The sequence below is a fragment of the Setaria italica genome, chromosome VI (genome assembly GCF_000263155.2).
Source record: "Setaria italica strain Yugu1 chromosome VI, Setaria_italica_v2.0, whole genome shotgun sequence".
NCBI classification, from domain to species: Eukaryota; Viridiplantae; Streptophyta; class Magnoliopsida; order Poales; family Poaceae; genus Setaria; species Setaria italica.
The window spans coordinates 12,148,501-12,167,026 of record NC_028455.1 but is presented as its reverse complement, the minus strand read 5'-3'; the positions used below and the strand labels follow the sequence as shown (position 1 = coordinate 12,167,026).

Here is an 18,526-nt window from a genome sequence, read left to right as displayed (position 1 = left end):
CCAGTGGGCAGGTGGGTAATTTTTTACCCCAAAAGCACTTGAAAGCAGGGGGGAAGGTGCTTTTTATTTTGTACTAGAGAAAAAGTAGCTTTTGGGCAAAAGCACGTAGAGCTTTTGGGCCCTTTGGTTGGCTTTTGGCTTTTGCAAAAGCAAAAACAGGTTGGAAAGCCCAACCAAAGGGAGCCTTAGGAAATTTAGGAAGGAATTCTCCAAGAAAATTGGCCTGGGCCTTTCTTTGCCCCGTTTAACATGCCTTTAATCCCACAACACCCTCAGGCTATAAATATTGCCTTCCTTGAATGGCATCTGGATTTGTTGGTATAAATAATGATCACTAATAAATCCCCAAGTGTACGGATACCAATATAGCCTTCACCTGGAAGTATTCAGGGCATCGAATCCATAGGGAACTTATTTGTACCAGTCTTTGAGTCTGGAGCATCCAAGGACAACAAGAGATAAGTTGACGAGGGTAGACAGGATTCATATATATAGAAGATCTTGGGTTAAGATAGGTTTTGTGGTTAACTGCTTACTTCGGGCACCGGCGTACCCCTTGTCTACCAGGAGACTCCGGACAACCGCTCTACACTATACCTGAATGTGGAGAATTACAAAGGATGGACAGGACTGTCACCACCTATTGCCTACCTCTGCATTTTGTGGGGCACAAGGAAAACAAAGGCAACCTCTAGCCTAGACACCACGTCTACGCTATTGATTACTACCTTAATATCGACATAGCACAGATATAAGATTGAGGCACTCTATCTAGATAGACGGATGGACCCGCAAGCAATTAAGGATAGAATTCAATTAACTAAGAGACTCACCACCATAGAGAATCACAATGTAACATCCCTAATTTCTAAAGCATTTAAAAATGGGGACCTTTTAGAAATTTTCCAAACAAACTCAAAATTAATCTTCTTCTCTTACTCGTATTCAAAATTATTTCATTAAACTTGCAACTATGCATAAACACCACATCAATGTGCAATTGAAGCTCTAGAGATTAGAAGGGATCAAAAGCTCTTAAACATCCCTCAAATTTAAACTTAGTTCAAATTCGAACTCAAACCAAACCTAAAACCAAATCAAACAAATAATGAACTATTCAAACCTCTAATGGGCTGCCAACCTCCCTTTCTCCCTCTCCGGCCTAGTCGGCCTGATCCACCTCCACCTTTCTCCTCCCTCTCCTGCACAGCCTAAGTCGGCCGAATGCCTGCATCGTGGCCTAGCTGCCTGGCCCAAACAGCCGGCCCAGCCTGCGATGCCTGTCATCTTCCTCCTCCCCCATTCTCTCCCTCTCACTCGCTCGTTCCTCCCCCATTGTGCACCGGCATGGACGCCACCCGATTCCCCTCCCCTGGCCGCTTTTCTGCCTTGCCTGCACGCACGCCGCACTGCTCCACCTGCACTCGTCCCATCCCTTCCGCCAATACCTCCCCTCTCATAGCTCCAGCCCAGCCTCATCAACACGCACAACGTCACCACCCCGTCCCTGCGAACGCCAACCTGATCTCCTTATCCCGGCCATGCCTCACCACGCTGACAAGCGTGCTAGAGCCGTCTCATCAAACCACATCTCCCCGACCCTACTCCCCTTGCCAGAGCTCGATCCTTTACCCTCTATCACATGCACTAGAGCGCCATGCCGTGCTCTGCGCCACTGCTGCCATTAATGGCAGGCGAGCCTATCTGCTCGCCCTCGAGCTCATCCAGGAGCTCAAGGCTAGTTGCGAACACCGCACAGGGGCTATAAATAGCCACTCAACCCCACCTCTCCACCCGCACCACTACTTCTCCTCTCTCGCCGGAATTAGAAAATGGTGCAGCGCCACCTCCACCCGCTGCTGCACTCTATCCCCTAGAGTCGGGCCGGTCGAAGCCGAGGCTGTCGCGTTGCCCCTAACCACTTCCTCCCTACCACCGTAGCACCGCTCTGCTGGCTGCTCCGCACCAGCCCGACGCCACCGCTCAACCCCACTGCCGTTGCTGGCCTTCCCCAGCCACTGTGATGCCCGCACACACCCTCCAGGTAGCCCCGTTATGCTGCCTGAGGTCCTACTCGAGCCTCTTGCCCTCTCCAACCTCCTCTCCCCACCTAACCACCACGCCACCCAACTCTGGCCAGCCACCGGCATTGCTCCAACCACCCATCGGCCTATCCAAGCACACCCACACGTGTGGCTCCTTACCCTGGTCATGCCCATATCCTTGCCACGGCTTCAGACCCCTCCCATGGCCAATCCCCCTTCTGATCGCAGTGCCGCCATCACTCCGGTGAGCCTCACCGGCCACCTTGGCCCCTAAGCCACTGCGAGACCTAGCCTACCCTCTCAGCCATCCTATCCCGAGCCTCTAGAAATAGTCTTTGCCGCAAACGCCATTCGGTAGCGGCCGACGATGAGGTTTCCGATGAGCTCCTCTGCTCCATCATCGCGTCTAGTGCCCATCTTGGGTGGCGCCCTGACATGGCACCCACGTGGCAGCTACACCAGCGCTGGCCCCACGCGGCAGCCACACACGCATGTTACGCCACCAACCTCATCACCCTCCTACCCGACCCTACCCCTTGTCCAGTGGACCACACACTCACCGCACTCCAGTCTATGGGTCCACGGACCGGGTGCAAAACACAGTAGCACGTGCGCTGCCCATACTGAATGCGCTGACCTGGTCCCTCCTGTCAGCCTCACACTCATCCTGAAAATGCTAGGTACACCCACGACTCGTACACCAAACATCATTTTGCCCATTTCTTTTATCTATAAATTCCACCAAAATTCCTCAAACTATTTAAAAACATATTACAGCAATCCAAACTCCCTTTGCACTTAATTAAGATCCTAAACCAAATAAAACTATTTTAAGCTAATAGAAGAACCCCATAAGTGTACCCTAAATTCCCTCTTTTGCATTTCTTAGCTCCAAAAATACCCAATAAATTTGCAAAAATACTAGAATATATCCTAAACACATTCATGAGCTCACATCCCAAAACCCATATCAATTGACCCTATAACCAAAAAGCTACCTAAATAAATCTATATGAATTATATTTCTTTTGTTCTAGAAATCATTTAAAACCTCCCACAATAATAGTTAAGGACCTAAGCAATTCTTAGGAAGTATATAAACCCCATAACATAGGGTCTACCCCTAAACCACACCTCAACCCATGCACTCACATCAAGAAAACCACATAGAATATAGATCAAACTATGTTAGTCCCAGTCTCCCCAAACCGTCCTCTTCCTCGAATGTTTCCCTAAGCTTTTCCAATGAGCTTTGGATTACTTTTGATTGGTGATTGATTGTGTGTTTATCCTTTTGTTTAAATAGTAACCTAAGCTCCCTCCGGAAAGATCGTGTTCCACCTCGGAGCAAGATTTTTGTTGTAAGGATTTGAAATCTTCACTCAACAAGCAAGGCAAGCCTTAACACCACCCCCTTTGATCATACTTTCATCCCATATCTTACAATACTAAAATTAACCAAGATAATAATATGGTATTGCATAACTTCATAACTCTTTAAATATAAGGTTAGGCATACCCCTAAAAGCAACCCTTGTTTCCCTTTCCTTACCAACAACTTTAGAAATAGCCTTGTATCCAAAGGCTTATTAGAATAGTCAGCTTAGGACCTCATATTTTCTGTTTCCAACTATCTTTTGAAAAACACACAAAAGGCATGAGTATTAGCAAAGGAAAGGAATTATAAAACATGACTTGCAACTAGATAAGCAGAAACACAAGGTAAGTTAGGTAGTCTCACGAGGAGCTCCTTGTCTCGGTTATGTAAGGACCGGTTCACTGAGCAAGTCTTTCTAGTGTTTATGTGCAACCATATGAGCCAAAAAGGTACATCCTTCGGGAGTACCTACTATGTGAGGACTTGATTCAAACCCTACTACAGAGTCTAGTAAACCATCCCAAGGGACCACGGTGGGCAATAGATAGACTGGAGTGGGACCTTTACTTAGTTTTGGGTTCGGTTGGCACAGGTCATGAGTAGATGTCCAGAGGACCTGTGTAACATATTTTGATGCATCTTTTCCCCAGGATAGTGTCCACAAGTGGATGAGATATGACCCCTGTTAGACCCCAGTCGTATCTATGGATGGAGCTAGGGGATGTTGTCTAGAGATGGATGCCAGTGTGGGGGCCTTACTCTAAAAGTCCCACTGATTACCTGTATCAAGGCCTGGATCAGAGGCTGATGCAGTTCTCATCACATATTACTATCATAAACAATAAAAGGTGCATGAAATAATAGAAAACAGTTTTCACCTATGCGTAGCGGAGAGTGGAGTTGTCGCCCATTCCACGGAATGAACCATAGCATTGGGAACCTTAAACATGTATAAAAGAAAGCAGTACACTTATGGTTGGTACCCAGCAAATCCTAGTGTTGAAATTATATTAAATGTAGGATTGATCAAGGGAAGGGAATGAGATTTTATTTATCAATAAACCTATTTTATGCAAGGTGAGTGGAGTTCTGAAAAGGAGGAGAAAGAAAGCATATTTATTATGTTGTTGGCCCTGGAGGGGTAATGTTACCTCCCATACTAGTTCCCAAAATTTAAGGAGCCCAAGGATTGTCAGGGTTCCCCTGAGCCAACATACGCCTCATTCTCAAATACTCTCTTAGGGCCTCGGCCCTATCTCACCACACCCAAGTTGTAATTGCTAATCGACGGGAGCTTTGACTATGTGGGCTCGTGACCGTGAGCCTCGGCTATCCAGATAGATTTATGACTCTGTAGAGTTTGTACGCTTTACCCATACGTCCGATCAGCCCACACCTTCTGGTAGGCGGTACTGACCTACGAGATCCATACCTGCTCGTGCCTATCTCTAGGCATCATTCTCTAGGTCCATCCAAGGACATACTGGGGTCTAAACAGGGGCGACTATCATCGGCTACGTGGATATCATCCTGGAAAAAGTGCGCACATAGTAAACAGGCCCTCTGCCCTCAGGGTCTCTGACCCTCTCAGTCAACCCGTGCCGACCAGACCTAGGACTATGCGAAGGTCCTGCTCCAATATATCAGTTGCCCACCGTGGCCCCTTGGGATGTATTTCTAGGTTCAGCTAGCGGGGTGTGAACCAAGACCTCACATAAACACGTACTTTCGAAGGTTGTACCTTTTTAGCACGTATGGTTGCACGTTTCACTAGAAAGACTTTCCCATGAGCCGGTCCTTATGCGACTGAAGTAAGCTTTTGGGATAGGATTGTCTACTAAGGCTACCCCCTTACTTCGTTGTCCTATCCTTAGGGGTTTCTAACTCTTTACTTGGTTCATTTTATTAAACTCACATCTTTTAGGGTTTTTGATGAAAACAATGTGTGTATAATGTTTTTATGAAATTCTATTTCTATAATGATGCTTGATCATCGATTAAGTCGTGATCGGGTTCATTAATAGGATTTCTGGTTTGAATGGCTTCAGTCAAGGCTAGGAAGAAAATAGAGGTGGGTTGCCCTTATGGTCCTATAGAAACATGCAAATCAAATTATTATCTTGGTAAATTTTATTATCTATTATAAATAGGGCAAAAGTATGATTAAGGGGTGCATGCTAGGACTTGTCTTCATTAAAAGATCTTAGCACATTTTCCTAGGTTGACCAGGGCCCTAGCTTCTCGTTGGAGTTGTTGGAGCTTCTATCAAAACTTCTGGAGTCCAGATCTTCTTGTCGGAGTTGGAGTCTGGCCAGGCTAATATATCTACACGTCTTCTGGATGGCCGGAGCTTCTTCCGGATGCTTGGCTTCTGGCTGGGTCTTGGTTGCGTCCTCGGATCAAACAAACATGAAAACAAGCAAACAATACTAACAATCAATATCTAGTTCAAGGAAAATGAAAAAGAATGGACGGTGGAGGTTTTGGAACTTATTCGATATCTAATGAATAATCCCTTGAATCACTAGGTATGCACAGTCTATCCCTCAACCGGATGGCCCCATGGGAATCTATTTTAAATGCAGATAATTTCCTAGCTTCTATATTTGTCCTTACCTTTTGCAGTTCATGGTCTACTAATTGTTTCTCCCTTATAAGTTCTTCCAGTGTTGGTTTAACTTGAAGTGCTGCCAATGTTACCCCTGGTGCAGATATTATTATTTCAACTCCCATTCTTTCAATGTCCTGTAGGATATGGTTGTTTTGTGTAACCAGTATGGCCATATTGCAAAGTGCCTTCCTATTTAATGCATATGCAACTACGTTAGCTTTTCTAGGATGGTAATTAATATTTATACACAATTTTTTAATAATTCTAACCACCTCCTTTGTCTCATATTTAATTCCTTTTGTGTGAAAATATATTTAAGACTTTTGTGATCAATGAATATTTCACAATGGCCACCATAAAGATAGTGTCTCCAAATTTTAAGAGCAAAAATCACTGCCGCTAGTTCTAAATCATGGGTGGAATAATTTTTCTCGTGCTTCTTGAGTTGTTGGAACACACAAGCAATTACCTTTCCTCCTTGCATGAGAACACCATCCTAATCCGATTATTGAAGCATCATAGTAAATGGTGAATTCTTCACCTCCCACTGGAATAGCAAGTAGCTGATACTAACCTATTTTTCAATTCTTGGAAGCTTTGTTCACAATGGTTAGACCATTCAAACTTAACTCCTTTTCTTGTTCATATGGTTAAAGGTGTCGCGATGGTTGAAAAATTTCTTATGAAACGTTGGTAATAATCTGCCATACCAAGGAAACTTCTTATCTCAGTTATTGAGGACGGTCTTTTCCACTCGGATACGGCTTTAACTTTTTCAGGGTCCACTAAGATACCTTCCTTCGAAATGATATGTCCAAGGAATGATACTTGATTCGTCCAGAAGTCACATTAAGCTTGGGGTCAAGCCGTTTCTCATGGAGGGGGGAATTGTCATGAAGAAGAAGACAACATCAAGAGGAACATCAATGGGATGGGCCACCACCGATGGTACCCAGGTTGGCATTCCTGGAGTTGCTGAGGATAACAAGTCTGAACCTAAAGATGCTGATGATTCATTAAAGACTGATGGAAGCGTCACAAGCAAGAAGACAACCCGGACCCCAAAGCCCAATCCAAAATACTGCGGCCTAGAATGGCAGCCCAAGTAAGCGAAGGCCCAACAACCAACAGTAACGTATGCAAGCATCTGGCGGCGGATGAGGAGGTAGAGGAGAGAACGAACCGGTCGGCTGCATCCGGAGGCGGCGGTGATCTACGGATCCGGATTGTATCTGGAGTGGTTCTTGTGTTTTTTGAAGAGACTTGAACTTGGATTCTAAGTGGGATAGAGTGAATTCCTGTACCACTCAATTCATCTGGGTTGGTGACAATATGCATGTACATCATATATCTCATGCGGACCTGGTTATTTCCAAGTTTTTATCCAGGCATGTTTCGCGAGATGCAGTGCACCGCCGCTTATGGTCGACGCACAATTCCACCTTGAACTTGGCGTGCTCTGTTTTCCTTTCCGATCTAAACTCCGTCGCAAGAGTCTGCTGATGGTACACCCGGCACCATGAGCACGGCAGCCATCTTCCAGCCGGCGTTCTCCCAAGTCTTGGCTAGCGGCGCCACCCGGCACCATGAGCCATGAGCACTGCAGCCAACAGTTTGGTAGCAATGGACCACAGGCCATCGTCGATCCATCCCTGCCATGTTCGGCGACGGCTGGGTCACGGGAGCAGGTGCGGGGGCATCGCGCACGCGCAGCTACCATCCTCGGCGCAACCAAACAAGGCGCTACCACCTCCGATCCCCGACGCTCGCCTTTTGCCGCCTGCCCGTGATCGCAGATAGTCCGCCGCGCTACAGCGCCGTGCAGTGGGCTCTCGCTCGTGCTCCCTCGTGCTCGTCCAAGCGGGGGGCACTGACAGGCAGTAGCATTATATTGTAGCAAGCGTCCGTCTCTATATATACATATATACATATATCCGTCTCCCTCTCACATTCACATTCTCTTGTCCCTAGCACGCCCCCGTCTTCCTGCTTGGTCGTTTCCTCCGTCCCGGCCTTCTTCCTGGCCGCTTGCCTGCTTGTCAGATCTATCCACCAGCGTACCACGGCGCGCGTCTGCGTGCAGCGACAATGGCGGCCGCTCATCGCCTAGTTCTTCTCGTCCTCGCGCTTCTCGCCGTCGCCACCATTGCCGCCGCTGCCTCTGGCGCCCGGCGAGCTGCGGTAGTAGGGAAGAGCGCCGTGGTCTCGCTGCTGGAGTTGGATGGCCGAGGTGCAGCGAGGGAGACCCGGAGCGGCAGCTGCTACGCCGACGCGAAGCGTGCTGAAATGCTAGGTAATTCTGCCGCAGTTTTTTACGTATAATTGCGATGCATTGACCGGAACAGGTGCTCTCTCAGCTCTGTGTTGTTAGTTGAAGAACTCAACAACAGAAACTTACTTGCAATCTTGCATGCATTTGGAGTTCCGTTCTCGAATTCATGATTTGCAACTGCAAAAAACTGAAAAAGGCAGCTGTCATGCTGTACACTGTCACTTTATGTATGTTTGCTAAATCCTACTTCTAGTCGATACTGAGAGATCCAACCTTCAAAGTTTAATTTTTTGGTTACTAAATATGTAACTTCCCTTGTAAAAAGAAAAGAATAAGCGACGTGTACTGTAACTGTCATAGTCCATTTTGCAGGCCTAACTTAATGTGTTCATGAGTATATATATCTTATACTTTACTTTGTATTTGAAAATTCTGAAAGGACTGGGATCCAAATCCTTAGTGTGTCTAATGCAAATCTGAAACAAAAATTTTTAAGAAAAAAACTAGAACATATACTACTATAATGGGATCGACTTCTTGTTCCTCCATGAAATATCCTGAATTTTTATGGGGTTTGCAGACTTCCCAGTCAACATGGTCCACCTGGTACGACTATTTGGCTGGAGCTGTAGAATTTGTAGTGCTCCGAGGTCACGTGTGTGTATAGATGGCCAGATGGACCGCCCGGCACTAGCCCGATTTGGCCCGGTCTGACTAAATCCGGCACTATTAGGCCCGATGACTTTTTCGTACCAGGCCGGGCCAACACTACGTGCCGAACTGTTGGCCCAAGTCCGGCACTATGGCCTTTTATCGTGCCGGCCCGGCCCGCTAGCACGGCTGGCACTACCGAGCTAGTGCCGAGTAAATTACTTAATGGAAAATGTCCCGAAGAAACCCAACGAAGAACTAAGAATCCTATTATAGAGAAAAAAGTAGTTATCATTCCTTTTTCTGACAAATCACGTAATCCCCTAAGTTCACAAACTAATAAGGTTATCAAATGAATCATAATCACAATTGAAATGGTTGAGAAATATGAGTTAGTATATGTTCTAAAGTTGCAAATAGCATAAGGATAAGGTCCCATTGCAAAATTGGAAATTTCGAATTTAACCCATTTTCTAATCTATTGTATTCTTTTTCGAGAATGACCAGGCACTAGCAGCGGTGGTCGTGGCCCCTCAACGGCGGCGGATGGCACGCTTCCTTGCTACCACAGGGGAGGAGGGGATCAAGAAGGGGTGGGGCCTAGGGAGGAGTGAGGGCGGCTCGCAGTGCAGTGCTAGGGTGAGGAGGGGCGGCCGACGGATGTCATGGGGGAGAGGAGGAGAAAGATGGGGGCGGCGCCTAGGGAGGAGTGAGGGCGGCTGGCGGCGCGGCAGGTGAGGAGCGGCGGCCGACAGCGACCGACGCACTTCCTTGCCGTCGCGGGGAGAAGAGGGGAGGAAGAAGGGGTAGTGCCTGGGGAGGAGTGAGGGCGGCTAGGGCCCGGCGATGCAGCGCTAGGGTGAGGAAGGGTGGCCAGTGGTGCCATGCTTGGGGAGGACTGGAGGAGCGAGGCCGGAGCGATGGCCGATCTTCTGGGCGGGGAGTAGCCACCGCCGAGTGAGGGAGAGGTGAGGGAAATGAGAAGAGAATGGAAAGGGTTAGGATTTGAGGGAAGCAGGCATTTAACAGGCCGGTGGGATAGGAGGAGAGGGGAAGCAGGCCTTTGACAGGCCGGATGATAGTCTAAGGCCTGCCAAGTTAACGGGCTAGGCCTAGGCCAGCACTACAGCCTAGGAGGTGGCCCAGGCATTGCACGACGCATAGTGCCGGGCCAGGTTGAGCACTATCCACTATAGGCCGGGCTGAGCTAGTGCCGGGCTTTTTTGGGCTGTGCTACGGGCCGCCCAGCAGGCCTAGCCCATTTAGCCATCGTGTGTGTACTTGCAGTCCTTTCAGGGTTAACTTGCCGCATTGTACCTTAGTCCTTACTTGAGAGTATAAATTCAAAAATATGAAGAACTGCTCATCAGACCACCGTACTTTCCAATCTTAGCATCTAAAATCGTCCAAAATTCAAAATTCGAGGTATTTGCGAATCTACATTTCGCTTGACGGCTTGAGTCATGTCTGTCATCTTCTTCAGGAGAGAGCAGGAAATCAGGGGCGGCAAGAACGGCCACCGTGCTAGAGCTCAAGCATCACTCGCTCACCACCATCCCCGACGACCCCGCGGCCCGCGACCAGTACCTCCGCCGCCTCCTCGCCGCCGACGAAGCGCGCGCCAACTCACTGCAGATCAAGAACAACAGGGGCGCAGCTGCGTCCACGCAGTCCGGCTCCTCAGCCGAGGTCCCACTGACCTCCGGCATCCGGTTCCAGACTCTCAACTACGTTACCACCATCGGTCTCGGCGGCGGCAGCTCCGGCTCCGCCGCCACCAACCTCACCGTCATCGTGGACACCGGCAGCGATCTCACGTGGGTGCAGTGCAAGCCCTGCTCCTCGTGCTACGCGCAGCGGGACCCGCTCTTCGACCCCGCCGGCTCCGCCACCTACGCCGCCGTCCGGTGCAACGCCTCGGCGTGCGCCGCCTCCCTCAAGGCCGCCACCGGCACGCCGGGCTCGTGCGCCACCACCGGCGGCGGCGGCAGCGAGAAGTGCTACTACGCGCTGGCCTACGGCGACGGGTCGTCCAGCCGCGGCGTGCTCGCTACGGACACGCTGGCGCTCGGCGGCGCCGCCAGGATCGACGGCTTCGTGTTCGGGTGCGGGCTCAGCAACCGCGGCCTGTTCGGCGGCACGGCGGGGCTCATGGGCCTCGGCCGCACCGAGCTTTCACTGGTCTCGCAGACCGCGTCCCGGTACGGTGGCGTGTTCTCCTACTGCCTGCCGGCGTCGACCTCTGGCGACGCGTCGGGGTCCCTCTCCCTCGGCGGCGGCGGTGGCGCGTCGCCGTCTTACCGCAACACGACGCTCGTGGCGTACACCCGCATGATCGCCGACCCGGCGCAGCCGCCGTTCTACTTCCTCAACGTGACCGGCGCGGCTGTCGGCGGGAACCCGGTGGCCGCCGCGGGCCTCGGCGCCGGCAACGTGCTCATCGACTCCGGCACGGTGATCACGCGGCTGGCGCCGTCGGTGTACCGCGCCGTGCGCGCCGAGTTCACGCGCCAGTTCGGCGCGGCGGGGTACCCGGCGACGGCGGGGTTCTCGATCCTGGACACGTGCTACGACCTGACGGGTCACGAGGAGGTGAAGGTGCCGCTGCTGACGCTGCGGATGGAGGGCGGCGCGGAGGTGACGGTGGACGCCGCCGGGATGCTGTTCGTGGTGAGGAAGGACGGGTCGCAGGTGTGCCTGGCCATGGCAAGCCTGTCTTACGAGGACCAGACGCCCATCATCGGCAACTACCAGCAGAAGAACAAGAGGGTGGTGTACGACACGGCGGGGTCCAGGATAGGATTCGCCGACGAGGACTGCAGCTTTGTATAGAGCGATAGAGCGAGACTGGAGGATCACGAAATGTTCAGAAAAGATGAGTGAAATGTCTTGTTTCTCGTTCCTTTTGGTGCTGTAAACTACTCGTTCTTCGCTGATCTTTATGCCGTTTATTTCCCATGTAATCACTGTAGTTTTAAGGAATATACACGCTGTGGCCTAGTCCATCTAAGCATAGAACCCGAGTCTTGTGGTAACCATCCCTGTTTCAGTCCGACTAGCTGCATGATTGAAGCCTTGGACTTTGGAGCTCAGGTTGATAATGTGCCCCATCAGATGATTGGAGTGTAATTTGGTGAAATTCCATAGTTTAAATCCACAAGATCAGACGGCTCTGACCAGAATCGACCATAATGGAGTGTACTATCATGAAAACGTTAATAGACCAAAAGTTAAAGCAACAGAATTTGAACAAAGAGGAAGTAACATATGTATGATATCACAACTATTTAGCATTGAGGCCAAAAAGTAAAAGCTTGTACTTGAAGTATTGAGGCATAAAAAAAACTATTTAGTATTTACACACTGGTATTAACTAAGCTAAATTAGTCCCTAGCCACCAAAGATTTCAGTTGGGATTAACAGATAGCTACCATATCCTTCATAAGCTATTACTAAAGTGTCTCATCTCTCCAATGGAACCCTTCATCACTTCACTTGCTGCTGACATAGCACATGCTGAGCAAACAGCCTCAAGCCGGAACTGAACCATGTGATGTTTTTCTTCCAAATAAAATGAGAGGTCCTTTCTTCTATGATGATTCTAAATAACTTTGTCAGAGTTTGGCTGTGGAGAGGGAGGGTTTAACTGAAATTTCAATGTCTCCATATGGTTCCTCTTGTTGGACATCAATGTAGTCGTAACTCTTCAGAACCTGTTAGGAAAAGAAATATATAGTCAACAACTTCAAAACAGCACTACCTAGGCTGTAAAGGTAAATATAGCAACTGCATGTCAGAATAAGAACAACTGCAATTCTAAATGTTACCGTTGTCTCAAAGAACATCCTTGCAGCTTGCTTTCTTGCTTTCCCTTCCAAGATTTTGTTCAAACTGAATTTTCCAGGCTGTCCATCAGATGAGGTTGAAGGCACATGATCCTTGAAGAACATTGCAACAGCCCTGCAGTGCCATAATGAAACAGTCTCAACTTCCACTCAAATAAGAATGGTACGATCAGCTCAAACATATCCCATTACCTTGTTCTAGTAGACATGCTTCCTAATCTGGTGGTTCCAGTACCTACACTAGATACCCCTCCAGGAGTACTCATGAGCCCAGGGATCTCTGGTTGATCATCATCATCTTCATTGATTGGGAACAGGAACGGCATATGATCGGTATCACGAGTACTCTGTCCAGGTAATGAATAGTTCCCACCAGATGACGGTATTTCAGAAACACCAGTTCCATTCCCACCAGATGATGGTATTTCAGAAACACCAGTTCCTCCAAGCCAAGACGGTGGGGTTCCACCAGGAGTTCTGTAAGGAGTATCATTTCCTCTTACTGGAGATGGCATGTCCATTGGTGAGAATCGGGGCAACTCAGGCAACATGTCATCATCTGGTGCAGCACCTGCTGCTCCTGGTGACTTTGGGGAAGGCAAAGGTTCAGGTTGTGCATCTACATTTCCTGGAGGGTTTGGGGTGAGTTGAAGGTCAGGCGGTAACTCCCCTGTTCCACGATAATTTGGGCTGAGCTGCCGTTCAGGTGGTGCATCCAGGCCATCATTTGCTACACCAGCCGCGGGTTCACCAGAGGTACACTCAGCATCAGGGCCACTCACACGGGAGAAATTTCTCTCATAAGTTTCATGAAGATTAGTGCACATCCCTGAAAAGGGGGAAAATATCTTGGGTGTGAAATGGTTTCTTAAGATTGAAGAAACTATATACCTACAAGAAATCAAAGAGCATATAAGCTTACCATGAAGCACAGGTTCAAGCAAGAAGCTGCCCTTTCTGTTAGTCCTGCTGAATCTCCACACATCGAGGGCTGTTTGGGGTAGCTTTCTTCTCTTGCAGATCAACTTATCCAGTCCAGCTCCATCAATTTGCTCCTTCATGTAGCTGTGCAAGACAAGATGAAATTTATCAGTACCAAATGCAGCATTTTGATGGTAAAAATATATGGATGTTTTTTTTTTGTAATATAATGGGTCCTAAAGCATTTACTCGTTACCCAAATTTCTAAAGGAACTTGTGCAACCAAATGGTAATGATGGATATTGAGTTGTGAAAAAGCTTTTTAAGAAATTGCTGATGGAGGCAGTGTAGAATATTTCTCAAAAAATATTGATACAGTGGTACAGTTCCATTTATGCTAAAAAGCAGAGCCGATGTACTTGAGTGTGTAACTAGTTAACTACATGGTTGGAGACCTTGAACATTATTTTGTGCACCCCAAAATAGTCTGTGCAGGTATAGAATAGTACCACCAACTACATGTTCCATAGACCAAAAAACAACATAAAAATATAACTTTGTTTCATAAACATATAAATGGCACATATAAAAATAGAAGCCTGATCACTATTCGTTATTTGGCTTGGGCTGTATCTCAAAGGTATCACCATGTATCATAAAGTATATACAGTACGCATTGAATAATAAAGACTATAGGACTCAGCCCCTGCATTATAAAGGCTCATATTGGATATTAGTATGCAGACTTCCAAGAATATTAGTGCATCTTTTGGTACACATCTTTTGACCAACAAACACACTAATCTGTGAAAATACATCAAATTGTGAGGAGCAATTGCTTTCTCTAAAAATATAGATAAGCAAATTAAATACTTATTCAAGTTATTCCACACTGAAATATTGCTCAAGTCAACATGTAAGAATCTGCCGTGCCAAAGTTGAGGGTCAATCAAAACTTACTCATTGGAGAGTATAATTTCGTGATCAAATTTCACCTTTCTCTTCCTCTTTCTCTTGTTAACTTGTGCTTTTGGCCTTCTATTATCAACATTCTCTTGTACTGGAGGTGGAGATGGCTCAAGCTGAAATTCAGGTAGCTGGGTGTCTGAAATCAGAAAAGCAAAAGGAAAGTTGCATCAGGAAGTGTTTTGTCAATTAGGAAATTTCAATAGATATTATTAAAACGTAATACAGGTGAAAGTTGGACAAGAAATGAAGACTTCAGGTACATAATCTATAAGTAGACAGATACTAACCAAAATTTAGCGGTGCATCATCTACGAATGCATCATATGTGTTTGGTGTCTGTAAATTGGGAATGGATCTTCCAGGTGCTTGTCGACCAGCAGAAGATGTTTCGTCAATAACTGGAGGGGTGATAGCCTTGTTTTGCACAAAAGGTGAAGGATCATTGTTGAAATCCATGGGTTCATCATTTCCAAGTATTGAGTCTGTCAACATCAGGCCAGGAGACTCCTGTGCACGCATTGTTTCTGGTGGATCCAGTGCTTCATCTGTCTGATTGACTACATTGGAATTTACTGGCAAATTGCCTGGGGGACGATCTATGGGAATTTCTTCATTGCGATTATCAGCTCCAAAACCATCATGAAATGGAGGGAATGTCCTGGACATGATTGCAAAGGAAACATGAACCCACAAGTAAGAAAGAGAGAAAATATATTAAAGACACGTACTCATCCTCAATTGGTGTAGGCTCCATGTGTAATGATGGACCAGTAACTGACGGCTCTACTCTAGCACCCTGCGCAATTGGAGAAGTAAAATTTCGACAATTGTGAGAGAAACAAAAAAGAAAAGAAAAAAGGGCAGGGGTGCAGAACAGTAATGAATACCTCATCAAGTTCTATCATCACATATTCTCCTTCTGCAACATCAATGAGATAGTTAAATGCAAAATTGTGTTTCAACATTGTTTGTCTACTAGAAACTTAGGTAGCGGTTCACCCCTGCTGATTGCTTCAAAAAAGAGTAAACAAGTATTTACTATAGTGAACTTTCCTTACCAGGCAAAGTAATCTGATCACGAGTCTTCTGATGACTATCTGGTGTCCTGCAGAAAGTTGAACAAAATAAAAAATATTACATTCATAGCATTTGCATTGCATGGCATGAAGCAATTATGTGAAGAACAGAAAGTGCTTACTCCATCAGAAAAATTGCATCATCCAAGTTTAAGTCATCAAGATTTAATGTTGGTGGCAGTGTGATGGACTCAAATGGGGCCCGATCTGCATCAACTGGAAGATCGACTTGGACAGAAGCGAATGCAGTTCTGATTGTAGTTACCATTCGATTACAATCTTGAAACAGGTAGTTCACCTTCCACGAATAAATGCGAACTAAACCTAGAAGAAGATGCCCTGATAATCTTAGAGCAATTGGAACCTCAGGGAACATTATACTCTCTGAAAAGACAAAAGGAATTCATTATAGCATTAGGCAAACACAGGGAAGTAACAATAAAAATTCTTCAATGTAGGATTGAATCAAGAAAGTACATATCAATAGAAAACATGCTAGGAAAAAAACTCTCCAAATGAAAATATAGCAGGAAATGGTCATTATAGCATAAACCCAAAAGCATAAATTAAAATGAAGGCTCCTAACTACTGCGAGTGATACAAGAAAACTAATTATTCAATCACTTCCAACATTCACCATGCCCAGCTCCAACCATTGCCTTACCAAATTGCAAGGACTTCGCTACTTGACTTTGGTTCAACCAAGTGCAAGAAAGGATACCCTTCAAGATAAACATGAACAACTTCAAATACTACATTAACTTCACAGGAATGTTTTTTCGAGGACTAATAAATGAGTCAACAGAAACATTAATTTGCTAAATAATCTCACAAGTACATGCCTGGCTCAAAAGATCATATCTCTGGACGTAAATAAGCACCGTCATCTGTGCAAACAGCCTATGCTAAACAATCGCAACGGAAGACGACCAAAATCGGTCAAGGGTAACGTACCAAATATTCTTCTTTTGAATTTCTGCAGAAACCATGTGACAAGAACCGTTCTTTACGCGAAATTCCTAACCAGTAACCGAAATGCTGGCAGCGAACCTATTTTTCTTAACTGGCGGAAAGCCGTTGGTTGAATTCTGCAGAAGCCATGTGACAAGAACAGTTCTGTACGCGAAATTTCTAACCAGTAACCGAATTGCTGGCAGCGAACCTATTTTTCCTAACTCGCGGGAGCCGGTTGGGGACCAAATCCTCGCACAATTTACCCATCGCATCCCATGATTCCACCACAAAACCAATACTTTCCTGCTCAAACCACAATCACCCCGCATTTTTCCCCCAAGAACACGGAGAGCACCGCACCAGATACTACAAAGAATCCCTCACCAGAGAAACACTGGGGGAGAAAAAGATTCTGCTTTTTTCTACCGGCGGACGACAGAGAAGGAAGGGTGGGAAGAAAAACGCGTCTTTGAGTGAGCGAGGCGCGGAGGCGACGGACCTGCGTAGGAGGGGATGTCGATGCCGTCAATCTGCGGCTTCTTGATCTTGCGCTCGAGGTGGGCGGCGATCCACACCGTACCCAGCGGGCTCTTCCGCGCGAGAATCGTGTGCGAGTAGAACATCCTCGCGGATCCGCTTTAGCTCGCCGGCGGGCGCTGGGGCTCAGGTAGCGGCGGCGGTGGCGCACGCGAGGGCGACGACACGGGAGGACACAGGATGGGATTGTGGATTTGTTTTGGGGGGAAATTATTTTTTGGGGGGAAGGGCAGGTTTTCGAAGGACCAGAAGGCGGGAGGGCGCCACATTGAAGACGGATTTTGGCGCGCAGTTTTGGGGCGTTGTGGCGGTCAGAGGTGGAGGAAGGACCATTCACAGGTGGGCCCAGAGGCCGCGGTTATCTGTTATAGTAGGTGATTTTTTTTTTCGAAATCATAGTAGTGATTTCCGTTCGATGGATACCAGGGAGGTTCTAATTCCATCAGATATTGAAATCTTTTTCTAAATAATACTACGTCCATCCAAAAATATAGCTACGTTTAGACTTTCTTAAAGTCAAACCTTTTTAATTTTAACTACAAATAGCAAACTAATCATAAGACTAATAACATAAAAATGATGATAGGAGATTTAAGCATGAAACTAACTATTATAATATGTAATTTTTTCTATTTGAAATTAATTATTTTTAGAGATATTGCTGTCAAAGTTAAAATGTTCCGACTTTTGAAAAATCTAAATGTAGCTATATTCTTGAACACATAGGCTTCGTTTGGATGTAGATATTGAAGGGCTTGGTATTGAATTGGGGACAATACCAAATCAGCCTAGGCATTGAAATGGATCCAATACCAAAGCAGCTGTTTGGATGTAGATGAAATTGGCAGATGGAATTCAACCGAAAATGAATACCAATTCGTGTTTGGATGTCCTTAACATCAAATTAGAAATTCACTCCTCATCCTCATGCACTTCTCATTTCATCTTCTTCCGCCCGCACAGAGGCCGAGAGGCGGAGCTTGGGGCTGGACTGGAGGGAGGCCACGGTGGAGCAGCGCTCGTCTTGCGCGCGAAGAGAAGATGGCACGGTGGCGGAGGGGAGCAGATGGCGCGGCGGAGGGGGTAGAACGGCGTGCGGCTCGGCTGGGGAGGAGAACGGTGCGGCGGCGGAGAGGAGAAGGAGAGCGGCGCGCAGCTCCGCGAGGGAGGGGAGGAGAGTGGCCGGCCACGAGGAAGACGAGGAGGGGTGCCCGATCGCGAGGAAGACGAGGAGGAGCGCCGGCCGCAAGGAAGATGAGGAGGCGGA

General features: G+C 47.2%; 2 protein-coding genes across 3 annotated transcripts; one reads left to right on the top strand and one right to left on the bottom strand.

The window, feature by feature from the left end:
• The first annotated feature begins 7,975 nt into the window (after nucleotides 1–7,975).
• Nucleotides 7,976–12,049, top strand: LOC101769796 (aspartyl protease family protein At5g10770). 2 transcript variants are annotated; one of them, XM_022827640.1, is made up of 3 exons: nucleotides 8,191–8,327; nucleotides 9,465–10,333; nucleotides 10,441–12,049. In XM_022827640.1, the coding sequence occupies exons 2-3, from the start codon at nucleotides 10,309–10,311 to the stop codon at nucleotides 11,787–11,789; spliced, it is 1,374 nt and encodes a 457-aa protein (XP_022683375.1). In that variant the 5' UTR covers nucleotides 8,191–8,327; nucleotides 9,465–10,308; the 3' UTR covers nucleotides 11,790–12,049. The 2 variants fall into 2 exon arrangements, with proteins under 2 accessions (XP_004973134.1, XP_022683375.1); XM_004973077.3 differs by lacking the exon at nucleotides 9,465–10,333 and having other exon boundaries at nucleotides 7,976–8,327.
• Nucleotides 12,050–12,229: 180 nt separating this feature from the next.
• On the bottom strand, nucleotides 12,230–17,474 carry LOC101769392 (sister chromatid cohesion 1 protein 3). Its single transcript, XM_004973076.3, has 11 exons — nucleotides 17,222–17,474; nucleotides 15,891–16,152; nucleotides 15,751–15,797; nucleotides 15,580–15,611; nucleotides 15,421–15,488; nucleotides 14,980–15,350; nucleotides 14,684–14,828; nucleotides 13,725–13,867; nucleotides 12,995–13,631; nucleotides 12,785–12,917; nucleotides 12,230–12,670 (listed from the first exon to the last, which is right to left on the bottom strand). Exons 1-11 carry the CDS (start codon nucleotides 17,343–17,345, stop codon nucleotides 12,572–12,574), a joined length of 2,061 nt encoding a protein of 686 aa, XP_004973133.1. The 5' UTR covers nucleotides 17,346–17,474; the 3' UTR covers nucleotides 12,230–12,571.
• Nucleotides 17,475–18,526: the final 1,052 nt, after the last annotated feature.

Bases quoted from the DNA above. Each gene is read 5' to 3' on its own strand.
- LOC101769796 (XM_004973077.3), top strand. From the start codon at position 8,123: ATGGCGGCCGCTCATCGCCTAGTTCTTCTCGTCCTCGCGCTTCTCGCC. The intron at 8,328-10,440 runs GTAATTCTGCCG...CATCTTCTTCAG, and splicing joins GAAGCGTGCTGAAATGCTAG to GAGAGAGCAGGAAATCAGGG.
- LOC101769392 (XM_004973076.3), bottom strand. From the start codon at position 17,345: ATGTTCTACTCGCACACGATTCTCGCGCGGAAGAGCCCGCTGGGTACG. The intron at 15,612-15,750 runs GTAAGGAAAGTT...TTGATGTTGCAG, and splicing joins TGATCAGATTACTTTGCCTG to AAGGAGAATATGTGATGATA. The intron at 15,489-15,579 runs GTATTCATTACT...CCAATTGCGCAG, and splicing joins TGATGATAGAACTTGATGAG to GGTGCTAGAGTAGAGCCGTC.